We start from the raw sequence: 14,680 nt of genomic DNA, 5'->3' as shown, positions 1-14,680 counted from the left end.
CAGCAGATCGTCTTTTCTGACAAATCCCGCTTCAATTTGTGGCACAATGATGGCCGAATTCGTGTCATGAGCTATGCCGGTGAATGGCACATTCCGGAGTGCATTATCGAACGCCACAGTGGACGAACACCCGGAGTTAGTGTCTGTGGTGCCAAAGCATATCATGGACGCTCACAATTGGTGCGAATTGTGGCCAATTTGAACAGTACCCGATACATAAACGAAGTTTTACAGCCCCAAGCTATTCCTTTCCCGCAACGATTGCCAGGGGCTGTATTCCAGCAGGATAATGCCCGTTCATATGTCGCCAGGACTGTCAAATCCAACCTTGATTCGCAGCAGGTACATCTTCTTCCTTGGTCTGCATATTCTCCGGATATGTCACCGATTGAACATGTGTGGGATTTCGTTGGGCGGCGTCTCGCTCGTGATCCTCGTCCTGTTGCTTCGACAGACGAACTTTGGTTGCACATAAAAACAATATGGAATACTTTTCCGCAGGCAGATATTATAGGGCTTTATTTCACTCTATTCCAAGTCGTGTAGCAGTTCTTAATGCGGCGCGTGGTATCCACACAAAATTTTAATTTCTATCACTTTTTATTGTTTGTTTGGTTTAAAAATGTAATCATTTATTTGTACCATTACCACTCAACTGTGTATTACATTTCATTCAACTATGATGCTTCTTTCACGGTGTTGCAATTTTCACAAACAGTAGTGTAATATTTTAACTATGTAGTAACATATGTAGTCTATTCCAGTCAAAAAAAAAGTACCTCTAAAAATCAAAGCATGTGATGATACATGCAATTTTCAAAAATTGATACCTAAATTGTAATGTTTTGTTGTAAGTCAAGAATTATTTTGACGTGATTAAATGATAAAATTATTATTATTATGAAATAATAAAATTATTAATATTTCAAATATTAATTGGGACCTTCTAATATTCGTTGCAGTATTTATTTAGTTAATATTTAGCTCATTTGTATTTTTAATATTTTTTACTATTAGTCAAGTGCATGCGGGGCAAAGTGAAATAGTAGTTCAGTTCGTTTACTCATTCAATCACTTATGCATTCATTAACTAACTAATTTATTTGAATTCCTTAATTCACTTATTAATTCATTCTTTCACTTTTGTTTATTCATTTAGTTTTTTATTCACTTATTCACTTATTTTTTCATGCATTAATTAATAAATGAATTTATTTATTAGTGTATTGTTTCATAAACTTTTCAATAATCAAATTATCCGTTTATTTGCACATTATTTTGTTCAACAAAAATATTTTCCCCAATCGAATAGCAATATTTTATCCGAAAAATATTACATTTTTTCACTTTACCCCATAAAAAAAAAGAAGTGAAAATTTTTCCACTTTTTTTTAAGGCAAACTTTTAGTGCCAAAAATAAAAGAAAATGTTTCAGTGAAAATTTTATTATAAAATACAATGTTCTCTCTTTATAAGCTGTAATTTTCAAAACAAATCTCCAATCTGTTCATTTTAAAAAAGCTCAGTCATCTTAACCATTTCACTTTGCCCCACATTCCCCCACATAAGAAAGTAGAAAAAAAAAGGTAAGTATTTATCTCTAGTTTCTCAGTTATTTTGTAAAGTGCATTGTTATATTGCATACGTTAAGTTAGGATTGTATAAAAAGAGATTTTTAGGAATTACAAACCATTTTTAAATTCAACAAGTACACATAGAAACAAATCCCTGAATAAGGGAAAAGAGCAAACCGCGTAAAGGCAACAAAATACCCGATTGAAAAAAACCTGACTAAGCCTCTTACCCTGTGCTGGTAGCTGATAGAAAAAGACTTTCTTTTGTTTACGTTAAAGAGTTGAGAATAAAACCACGATATTTATCATAGGTTGTTTCAGAAATCTTATCCAAAAAGTTTTATTTAAATAAAAATCTTTGAAGGAAAATAAAAAAAAGATTTCTCCCCTGAAATCCAAACTTTTTTCCTCACTAAAGTCATAACACTAGCGTTAAGCCTAGATTAACAAGGTGAAAAAAATTTTAAGTCCCATAAAATGGATTCATAGCAGATCCGCTTATTCTCCTACATTTAAGTGGGACATAACTTTTACTTCTGAACTTTTCTTCCTCTTCTTGTTTTTGTTTGAAGGATTCCAGTTATAAATTTTAATTTAAATTCATCTTTTTAATCTGTATCTTTCTGAGTAAAAGCCACAAAATATTAAATAAATAAATAAATAAAATAAATAAATAAATAAACAAATACATTTGCATAAATTTGCTATTAGTTACAAAGATGAGAAGTTTTGTAACTTCATTTCTGAATCACGTGACTAAAAAAGTCGCCGACCAGCCATCTGTACTCGAATATAGTTCTCGAGATTTTGTATTTAATGTCTTATCTGTCAATCAATTGATTTATATAAGTAAAAAAGCATGTAAAACAATTGTATTTTTTAACATCAAAAATGACCGCAGCCTTAGTAGCTTTTTGAGGATTGTTTTAATTATAATCATCACTATTATTATGATTACTATTATGTTCGTCAAATTTAATAGTTATATTGACTGTAAATGTTGACCGATAATAAATGTGCACTGCAAGAAAATTCTGTTACATCACATATTAGTTTCTGGAAACGATCCAGGATTTCAAAGGTTTTCATCATTATCGTGTGAAAATCAAGCATCTTTGTCAAAAAGTTTCTTGAATTGCTACAAGTTGCAGGGAATGCAGGCTTCACACTGTTGTGAAAAATATTCTTATCTACCAGTTTAAATTTTACAAGGCGCATTTATGTAATGCTTCGCCGCTGCATCTTATGCGGTGCTCTTGGGTTGACTTAAGGCTCCTATATAAGGGGAGCTGACTTATCCGACATTTTGGTTCCAAAATTGTCGGGGGAAAAAAATAAACATTTGTACAAAAGCCTCATTGCAGAAAACTGGTGTCAAAGCTTTAAGTGTGTTGCCCGATTGACGTTTGATTATTTTATTCTGTAGATGAAGACAATTTAATTAATACAAATTAAAAACAAATAAGGTGTGAAAATGAGGTTTATTACCGTAAACATTTCTCGATACATTTTTGCTGAATTTGAGAACGAAGTTATCTTTCTAAATTTACCTTAAGGCACATTTTACTCAACTTATCATCAATTAATTTACGACTTAGCAACCAGCGAATATTATAACGTATTTATAAATACTAGAAACGAGGTTGGATCCAATTCTGCCTTGGAACCAACATGTCGGATAAGTCAGCCTGTCTTTTTCAAGGAGCTCTAGGTTGACTAAGCCTCGTATAAAAGCGAAATCAATTTCCGCAGATACCGTAACTATGTACGAACCGCTGGCAAAGGCTCCTTTAGAAGGGGAGCTGTCTTATCCGTCATTTTGATTCACTAATTGGCGCGCGAAAAAAAATGGTATTTGTACAAGCACCTCATTGCAGAAACTGGTGATCAACCTTAAGATGTGTTGCCTGATAGATGTTAGTTATTTTATTCTGTAGATGAAGACGATTTAATTAAGATAAATTTAAAAAAAAAATAAGGTGCGAAAATGACGTTTATTACAGTAAACGTTTCTCGATACATTTTTGTTGAATTTGTGAATTAAGTTAGCTTTCTAGATTCACCTTAAGTGACATTTCACTCAACTTATCATCACTTATTTTACGACATAGCGACGAACAAACATTATAACGTATTTATAAATAATAGAATTGAGGTTGGATCTAATTCTATCTTGACACCAAAATGTCGGATAAGTCAGCCTGTCCTTTTAAAGGGGCTCTACTGGCAAGCAGGGCGCTTAATACAGGGTGTCCAGCGAATGACTCTCTGATTTCAAAATTAATGTGTTTCTCGAAAACAAAGAACATATTGGAATAAAATAAACGGTAAGTTTATTGCGAAACCCATATTTCTATGGGTTTCACAGTAAACTTACCGTTTATTTTGTTCCAATATCGTCCTTTGTTTTCGAGAAATATAATTATGAAATCAGGGAGTCCTTCGCTGGACACCTTGCACTCGCAATTCTGTGTAGCTGTGAATATACGGGTATATGTCATGCGTTAATGAAAAAGATTTTTTTTTTAAACATTGACTTACACATTTAGGCTATTATGCATTTGAGTGCGAGAAATTAACATCAGTTCAGTGAAACCCCGATGTTACGTTTCTCAAGGGACTGCGTTATAAATACGGGAAATACACGGAAAGTAAAAATTAAATAGGTAGTAAAAAACCTAAAACTAGTTCAGATGACTCTTCTAAGATGTAGAATGTCTGCATTTTACGAAAAATATTATATGTACCATTTTAAAATCATTTCAATACATTTAGTTGCGGAGACTGGCACGTTGAAAAGGTTCGTTATAGTGGACTGTTTTTGATTCATTGAGTTCAAAGTAATCGCAACATCTTCCATGGTTTAAATACTCGGGAAGTTTTTCTCCCGGGTCTTTTTGAGAAAGAAAACTCTTTCATAATGTGTAAACTCTTTCAATACAATATTGAAAGAAGGACTCGACTTAGATTGATTTTTTAGTAGAATGAAATGAATCCATGTCCTTGGGTAAAGCGGGTAGGCTATTATTTGTGCAAATTAGCTAAAGACTTGTCAGTTTTGCTTAATTTGTAAGTGGTCAGTGAATTCAAAAGAAAATGCATATGGCGTCGTGAGCATCCGATTGCATGTCACCATTGCTTATCGGTCTCGCGTGACACAAATGCAAAGGACAACCCGCTTTGGGCTGATAGTAACAGAATCAGAAGCAACTGCAGAAAAACTTCGCTTTCTATAATACAGAGTGATTTCACTGATTTGGATAGCGTTGTGTGTGTGTGTGTGTGTCTATCAAAGCCTAGAGCTACGTTACCATCTAAGTTGGTTTCATTTGATGAAATATTTTTTTTAATTAGACTACCCGCATTGACCAGATCCACTACCCGCTTGGTCTCCCCCCCCCCCCTCCGGCAAGTGGGTTTTCGGAAGGGTTAAGTTTTTTGATGATTTTTACATTGAAAACAAGTTTTCCCTGAATTTGTTCGTTTAAATATAAACAATGATAACTACAATTAATTATGATTGCCAAAAAAAATGCTATGTAGAAAAAAAAAATATATTTATTTTTGTATACCCGTGAGCTTTATTTTAACATAGGATGTGGTCCTCTGGGTAACAAAGATTGTGCACGATTGTTCTGAACCATATTGAAAGCGAATTTTGCAGTTTTTTTTATTAGTAGCTTTCTCTGTTATGTATAAGTTATGCTATGACTGAACTTCTTTAAAAAAATATATATATACATATTTTACTCATTTCCAAATAATTATGATTATCGTATAAAAAAATTAATTCAGATAATTCTATGTTGGAATCTGATAACACTTTTACTAGTCGGGAATAAGTCAAATACTTCGAAAAAAAATCTGATGACAAAAATAATTCTGTCAGCATTAATGCTATTTTAGCTGCACATGTCAATGACTGTTTATTTTTTCGAATAAAAATTTGTGGCGTTTCACATCAAAACACGTTCTTCCTGAATTCCAAACGTTTTTAGAAACTGTCACGTCAGATGACGTGCAGAATACCATTATTTTGCAAAAAATCTATTTCTCAAGTTTTCGGTGATTTTTCTCCCCATTTTTAGCATATTGTATAGGCGTTTCGTTTTTATTCAACTATCCTAATAGCTTGCAGGCCACTTTGCGTTAAAGTTTTGTTTTAGCAAAGAATGGGAAAAGATAATTGAAACTTTATGTGCGCAGTTTTTCGAGCAGTAAAGAGTTTTCTATTATTCCAATTTCTCGGAAGCTTAAATGACAAATACGCTCAAGAATTCTGAAGAAATTTTTCCGCTTAGGATTTACATTTCATGTTTTTTTACATAAAATTTCTTATTAACTAAACGGGCCTACTCTTTGCGACTTTACTTTGAACTTGCCGGTCGCCTTCTCAAGTGGTCAGAGAAGTCTGACTGTGATGGGTAGGTCATAGCCCGGCTCAGGCATAGATGTACTTCCTCTCTCTCTTGTCCTTTCTTTGAGTGAATATGTTGTGCTGTGAAAGGTTGCTTACCCTATAAACGGGTCCCTATGACATGTGTGTACTGTAAAAGTCTGACTTAAGATCAAATTATGGTACATTTGGAAAAGAGAAGCAGCGCACCGCAAACCGCCAGCCTAGCTGGCACAAAACAACAACAATAATTTTGAGCTGTACGAGTTCCTGCTTTTCAGTTGCTGGCCTTTTAAAAAATAACTCCTTTAAGACAAAATAATCGCTATCTCCTTTTAGTTCACTAACAAAGTTTAAATATTTGCGAAGTGTTATAAAAATAACATTAAAAATAAAATAACGATAACATTGCTACCTATAACAGTAATAACAAAAAAATAACAAATCATCTCTCATTCCCCATATACATATGAGGCAGTGAGAAACAAAGGGATACAAGTATCAAATCCTCATGTACAGGGTGATTATAATTAAAGTTCCATTTTCAAAACGCTGTAAAAATAAAACTACTGGTCAGAATGACGTCAGATTTCCACAGCATATTATTGAGGAAGGGGGAAAACACATGGCAAATGAAAATTAAATAGTTGAAATTTTTAGCAATAGATGGCGCTGTAAATATCACAATTTAAAAGCGGTCGTAAATGGCGGCTGATAATTCTAGCATTTCCGAAATGGCGCTTCAGCAGCTGCTTCACTGGATTCGCGATGTGCGGAGGTGCGCCATTTTGCATAAAAATGACTTCATCCACGCATCCGCGCTGCTGTAGAGCTGGAATGACGTGGTTGCGCAAAAGGCATTCATAGCGCTTACCAGTTACGGTACAAGTAAAAGGCCCGGAGGCACCAGTCTCTTCGAAAAAATATGGCCCTGTGATAAATGATACCGTAAACCCGCACCACACTGTGACCTTTGCAGGATGAAGCGGTACTGGATTATTTGCGTGTGGATTTTCTGTTGCCCATTTCCATACAGCCTGGCCGTCCCGATCACCTGACCTTAACCCGAGTGACTTTTGTTTATGGGGCTATCTGAAAGCTGTTGTGTTCGGTGCTCCGATTGCAAACTTAGCTGAGCTGAAGGCACGCATTGCGCAACACATTTTAAACGTTAGCCCGGAAACACTTCGATCAGTTGTGGAACATGCTGTTTCTCGATTTCAACTTGTTTCAGAAAACGGGGGACAGCACACTGAACATCTTTTGTGCCAGTCTCACGACAGTTAAAGACCAGTTTGATGAAAGAATGAACGACCGCTATTAAATTATGATGCTTACAGCGCCATCTATTGCTAAAAATTTAAACTATTTAATTTTCATTTGCCATATGTTTTCCCCCTTCCTCGATAATATGCTGTTGAAATCTGACGTCATTCTGACCAGTGGTTTTATTTTTACAGCGTTTTGAAAAAAGAACTTTAATTATAATCACCATGTATATAATAGCGAATGACCGAGTAACGCTGACGTCACCAACAATGAAATTCGCGCCACGACGTAATAGTTTGATAATATGTTTCAGTAATGTTTAACATGCAGGTAAAGGCTTTATTGTGACAAGGCTAAACTTGATCCGGTAACTTAACCGTTTTACCGGTAAGACTGTCATTTTAGAAGAATAAAGAAATGAAAAAGTGGTGTCTAGAATTAACGCTATCTACTGGAATTTAGGGTTAATGCACTGAAGTTAAGGTTAAAACTTCAACAATCAAAATATCACAAACAGGCAATAGCTTCGTTCAAATGTAGAAGCAACTTTCATCCGTCACATTATGACGTGCGATTTTCTAGTTTGGCGATAACCAGTTTGAATGGTATGTGAACCTCTTCTCTGGTTTGGGGCAAGACATAGTACTAATTGCTCTGATAGGTTCTGTTATACAGCATCAGGGCCTGATTACCACACAGGCCTACTAGGCCTGGGATTGGGGCCCCCTCTTCTTAAGGTGCCCCTAAGAATTATGCATAACATTACAACTATACGAAATATACATACATTTTAAAAATAAAAGTTAAAAATAAAGACTTGTTAATTGGGAAAAAACTCTCTCAAAGAAGAGTTTTTATTCATTCTGCCAGTAGTGAATTTACCGAGTCACAATTAAGAGAGGCCCCGAAGGAGATTCATAAATGCACTTGATAAATGATTTTGATTTACACAGTTCTGTGATAGACAAAGGGGCTCCCAAAAATGCCTCCCGAAGGGCCCTAAAACCTGTAAATCAACCACTGCATTCCGCTATACAGCCTTAAGAGGGCCTCTAAATTATTGTGGGCCTAGGACCTCACTTTTAGTTAGTCAGGCCTTGTACAGCATGATTTAGAAAATCTTTTCAATGAAAGTCTACCTAGGACTTTATCTTCAAACACGTTTCACTCAAAACTTGAAAATGTCCACTTACATCCCTTTGCTTCTCACTGCCTCATATAACTAAACATTGTATAGCACGCAAGATTTTATAGTATAAGGTTACTGTACAATCACACGCACCTACTACTGATCTTTCACAATTAACGCTGGAATTACATACGACCTTTCTAACTAGCATTGGGAATTTAATTCAGTAATTTATCTATTTTTTATCATTTCAAAAAAATTAATGAATTTCAGACTGGCAAAAACAGCGAATTGTTAAAAGGAAAATGAATCGCTTCTTGAAATATCTATATAACCCATCTGTTTAATTTTAGCTGCTTTACATAAAATTCTCATTCTAATTATTCTAAAAATGTGTTTGTACTCAAATAAATAAATAAATAAACTTAGCACTATAATAAGCTAAAATTTTATTATTTCAACATTTCAAAGAGATTCCATAAAATTAACCGAATTAATTCTTACTAACACCACTTCAAAAAGGCCTTTCAAGTTTTCCAAACTTGTCTGAATACGTTGAGTTGCGAAGAAAAAAATCTGCGCGGACTAATTAAGAAGGAAACTACTTTCTTAAAGAGCAATAATACTAATTAACAAAGCAAACGATGGGTGAAATTAAAATTTAAAATCTGGATTAAACTCGTAACTGGGAAGAGGAAAACTTCATTTTGAAAGAAAAGATTCAATAACCTACTTTTAAAACGCGTTTTGTTTTTCAAAGTTCCACTAAATGAAATTAGTATTTTCAATGCATTATCGAGTTTTTTAAACTCAAGAGTAAATTAAGAAACAAAAATAGCTTTAAAAAATGATGAACGAAAACCAGATGAATTTCAGATTGTTAACTGGTTTTATTTCTGAATGGCAGAGATGGTAGACATTTCATTAGCTTAAAAATCCTCTAGAGGCAGTACGTAATATTTGTCAAAAATCCGGATAACTTTAGAAAACTTGACGCACTGGAAAAATTCCAAGCGAAAAAATGAATACTTCAACCTGTAAACTTCCGACATTTTGGAGTTTTTGTAGTTATTAATTAAAAACGTTATTGTATTTACTGAAAATGAAATGCATAAATTCAATCTCAAATGTCCACCTCGTTTTGGATTTTTTTTCGTTGTCAAAGTTAGAACTGTTGTGGGAAAAGCAATCAACCGTCTGAACTTTTTGTAAATCGTTTCAGTAGTTATATTTTAGCTTGAGATGGAATATTAATTAATAACGGTACTTAACATTGAAAGAACTTAAGTTGTGTTTTGAAACTAGTGGTACCCACACGGTTTTGCCCGTAGTTGAAAATTAAAAAGTGAATTGGTGCGCCTGTATATTTACAAATGATGGATGATGAATTTCTCGCCAATTTGCTATTTTAATTTGCTTGCCCCTGTTACCGTTCCACCTAATGATAAGTTGGTAATTTACGCGTCCACGTTGTGATAATTTGCTCGGTAAAATGTTATTAAAATTGGAATAGAAAAAGAACAAAATCGAATTTTCGAAAAATCGCTTCGAGGTGCACACCCCCATACTACCAACTAATTCTGTGCCAAATTTCGTGAAAATCGGCCGAATGATCTAAGCGCTATGCGTGTCACAGAGATTCAGACAGAGAGACATTCAGCTTTATTATTAACTAGTGGTACCTGCACGGCTTTGCTCGTAATAGAAAAATTAAAAGGTCTTTTGGTTCGCCTGTATATTTACGAATAATGTGTGGTGAATTTTTTCACCAATTGGCTTGTACCCATGTTACGGTTCCACGTTATGATAATTTCGTATCTCGCCAATTGGCTTGTGCCCATGTTACGGTTCCACGTTATGATAATTTCGTAATTTACTCGTTCATCTTATGATATTTTTGTTCTTAAAATTGGAATAAAAAAAGAACCACATCGAATTTTCGAAAAATCGCTTCGAAGTGCACACCCCCGTGCTACAGACTAACTTTGTGCCAAATTTCATGAAAATCGGCCGAACGGTCTAGGCGCTATGCGCGTCAAAGAGATCCAGACATCCAGACATCCTACAGACATCCTCCGGACAGAGAGACTTTCAGCTTTATTGTTAGTAAAGATAAAGATAAAGACAACGCAATGTTTCTTTTGCATAACATAAAGTAAAATAATTTAGTTTAAAAAATGCGAAAATATCTTGTGGGACATTTCACAGAAAACGGTCATTTTGTCCCGCACGTATAGCGTTTCATACATTCCATTAAAAATAATAAATTTAAAAGAGTCATGAGCAAAATTTTGTTGCTTAGGAAATCACAAACGTGTGTACGACTTCTTAAGCAAAAAAATTCATTGTTACCATTAAAAATTATTTCTATTTTTATGAAATGTAGGAACCGTCAAGTGCGGATCAAAATGACAGTTTTCAGTGGAATGGCCGTACACGTATTTTTTTTTTAGCGGTTTAAATTATTATTTCTCAACAAATGAGATACGTTTCCTTTACGTTGGAACTTCCAATACTGTAATTATCGAGCCTAAAGCATAATCCAGCAAAAGTCTTAGTAAAAAAACTTAATGCAGCATGCCCCGTTTGGGCATGTTCCCAAATGGGAACATGCCGAAAATATTAGATTTAAAAGAATGTTTTTTCGAAAATTTCTTTATTAATTATTTAAAGGAACGCCTAATCGTCTTATTTTTATGTTGCAACATAATTTTTAATACTTTGGAACATAGATAGGCATTTAAAGGGTTAAGGAAGGTTGCTAACTTTTAGCGGGAAACCTACCTGGTTTTGCTTGATATGAATAAACAATGTTTTACAAAACAAAACATTTCTCTCTTTTGTGCAGCACATTTAACGGCTTACTTTTAGCTGTTTTGGATCGGATTTTTCATTGTTGGGCTGCTAGGGTTACCACAGCAAAGTTGCGGGTTTCGCCAAATTTGCCGAAAATACTATTTTATTTAATACTAGTGGCACCCGCACGGCTTCGCCCGTAATAGAAAAATTAAAGGTCTTTTGGTTCGCTTGTATATTTACAAATAATGTATGGTGAATTACAGTTCCACGTTATGATAATTTCATATCTCGCCAATTGGCTTGTGCCCATGTTACGGTTCCACCTTATGATAATTTCGTAATTTATGATAGTTTTTTTCTTAAAATTGGAATAAAAAAAGAACCACATCGAATTTTCGAAAAATCGCTTCGAGGTGCACACCCCCATGCTACATACTAACTTTGTGCCAAATTTCATGAAAATCGGCCGAACGGTTTAGGCGCTATGCGCGTCACAGACATCCTACAGACATCCTACAGACATCCAGACATCCAGACATCCTCCGGACAGAGAGACTTTCAGCTTTATTATTAGTAAATAAAGAAGCCATTTTCGTGCCGCTAATAATCGATCGCAGTGAACAATCACCCAACGCGATAACTACCCTGAAAAGAGAACCACCCAAACACGCGTTCCGATCCAAAATGGATAATCTTAAGCTGATGCGTCGGCTCGTATACATAGGGGCCATATTTCTAGATATTGCTATGCTCGTGACACGTGAAAAGCATAACATGTTCTGCAATCTGAACGATCTTGGTAGTCCGACTCCCCCCCCCCCCCTTCTGGTCTCAACTAGTTCGGATTAAAGAGGCTGTCTGTATAAAGATAAATGTCGTTATACCACTCAAAAGGGAAGCTGATTCATCCGACATTTTGGTTCCAAATTAGTACGCGTGAAAACCTTATTATCTGTACAGACACCACGTTGCAGAAAATTGATTACTAAGCTACAGATGTACTGTTTTAAAAAATGATTATTTTATTGTCACAACAGGGAGAAAATATTCAAAATCAAGTAAGGTATGAAAATGGGATCCACTGCAGGTATAATCTCCGGACAAAATTTGAGAAAAAAAATCTTCTTTCTAGATTTACCTAAAGGGAGACATTTCATCAACAATGCAACCAGCGACGATAATAACGTATTTCCAAATACTTGAAACAAGCCTGGTTCCAAAACTGTCTTGGAACCAAAATGTCGGATAGGTCGGCCTAAGGCTCCTATATAAGGGGAGCTGACTTATCCGACATTTTGGTTCCAAAATTGTAGGGCGAAAAAAATAGTATTTGTGCAAAAGTCTCATTTCAGAAAAGTGGTGTCAAAGCTTTAGATGTGTTGCCTGATTGATGTTTGATTATTTTATTCTGTAGCTGAAGACGATTTAATTTATACAAATTGAAAACAAATAAGGTGAAAAGATGAGGTTTATTACAGTAAACATTTCTTGATACGTTTTTCTTGTGTTTGTGAACTAAGTAATCTTTCTAGATTTACCTTAAGTGACATTTTACTCAACTTATCATCAATTGCTTTACGACATAGCAACCAGCGAATATTATAACGTATTTATAAATACTAGAAACGAGGTTGGATCCAATTTTGTCTTGGAACCAAAATGTCGGATAAGTCAGCCTGTCCTTTTCAAGGAGCTCTAGGTCGGCCTGTCCTGTTCTGCGTTATAATTAATGAAATCTTCTGAACTTACCGAACAACACTCTTCCAAAGAGGCGACAAAGTAGTCATCACATACGACTGCCACTGCATAGAACATGTACACAATGACAAGGATGTGTATTATCACAGCTCCATGTTCCCGTTGGTAATGCGTGAACAGGTCGGGCGGAAACTCGTGATAAGCTGCAAATGGAAAAGGATAATTAAGATGACACTCATTGACATAAAAACACATCTTTTGCAGCAGTATTACCAATTTTATCATTTAATGTTTTAGGCTACAAATAGCGCGAAAGGAAAAAAAATCGGGTTACAGTGAATGATAACCATATTTTGTAATAAACTGCGGCTTTGACTATTGAATGCTGTAGGGCTGCATGAAATGTTTTCTTATGCAAGTATGTTAAGGCGTAAAGGTAGTATATTTTTGAAGTTGTTCAGTGAGTATATATATATATATATATATATATATATATATATATATATATATATATATATATATATATATATATATATATATATATATATACTAGCTGACCCGGCCACACGTTGCTGTGGCGGAGTAGTTGGATTAAAATCTTTTTTTACTCAATATTTTGATAGAATCGAATTAATATTGCTTAAAATAGTCTAGCCAATTTTAAAACAAATGAGATTGATAATGTACGTGTTAAGCTGAATTAAGTAATTATTGAATTTAGTAAGTACTAACTAAATTTTCAATGGTTAGGGTCTGGTGGGGGAAAGTGGTCAATGGGGTAAAGTGGTCATAATTCAAATAAATGGCTATAGCTTGGAAATTAATGTTCAAATAAATGTGAAAATTTTATTTTAGGGTAGTGCATTTATAAACTATATTTTGAATACAAAATTTTACAACTGGCAAAATTTTATTGGGTAAAAAAAAAATATTTTGTGTAAATATGAAAATTCTTAAAATCTAAACACATTTTTTTAACTTCCTTGGGAAATTTTGTTTGTTAGAATTATGAACAGATTGACTGTACAGGAAGCTTCCTACATGTCTCAAGAACTCTTACTCATTAGCAGTTAGCTGAATCTGTTTTTAATAATTTGTTAGAACAATTTAAGTAAGATGGGGTAAAGTGGTCATAATATTAGGCTTAACGAATATTGTTCTTCTAAAGTCACTAAATCTTTAAGTATAAGGCAGATATAAATTAAATATTAATTTCACTTAATATGTATTGTTTTTACAATAAACAGGGTTAAATATACAAGTATATGCGTACGTATACGCATATACTCGTCCCTGCTCGTATATATACGTATTCACATAAATGCACCAATAAACACGTATTTGGGTACCTGCAAGTATTTTTTATCTATACAGATATACATTCGACTATACACGTATATTCCCGTTTATATGCTCGTATATATACGAACAATTATATACTCAGGGAGACACGTATATACGCGTACGTACTCGAGTAGACACTTGCATACAAGCATATGATATACATGTATACAGGGTGAGTCTAAACTTTTGATCAAATTATTAAAAGGTTTTAGACGGGAGGATAAGAAGCGAGAATCATAAGAAACATCCAGAATAAAACTCAAGGCTGACGCGCTACATGCACGCAAAGCCAGAAACTGATGGATGCAAAACATGTCACAAATTTATTACACAAAGGCAATATTACACAACATTTTAGGTTTTAAGAAAATTTTTAAGTTATTGATGAAATTTGCGGCCGGCAGCTGTAATACATGCATCGCAATCACTCTGTTGCAATTACGAGACTTTTGAAAAACTTTCATCAGTCGC

At 34.4% G+C, this 14,680-nt stretch overlaps 1 protein-coding gene across 1 annotated transcript in view; it reads right to left on the bottom strand.

Annotated features, from left to right (window-relative positions):
* LOC129228328 (sodium/potassium/calcium exchanger 3-like) overlaps positions 1-14,680 on the bottom strand; it is a 183,838-nt gene that overhangs the window by 127,840 nt on the left and 41,318 nt on the right. Inside the window, exon 3 of the mRNA XM_054863005.1 lies at positions 12,917-13,068. Within this exon, the coding sequence (XP_054718980.1) occupies positions 12,917-13,068 (152 nt within the window). The remainder of the gene's footprint in view (positions 1-12,916; positions 13,069-14,680) is intronic.

The sequence above is a fragment of the Uloborus diversus genome, chromosome 8 (genome assembly GCF_026930045.1).
Source record: "Uloborus diversus isolate 005 chromosome 8, Udiv.v.3.1, whole genome shotgun sequence".
NCBI classification, from domain to species: Eukaryota; Metazoa; Arthropoda; class Arachnida; order Araneae; family Uloboridae; genus Uloborus; species Uloborus diversus.
Note: the sequence above shows the minus strand (reverse complement) of the source record. Positions and strands in the feature narration are given on the sequence as shown.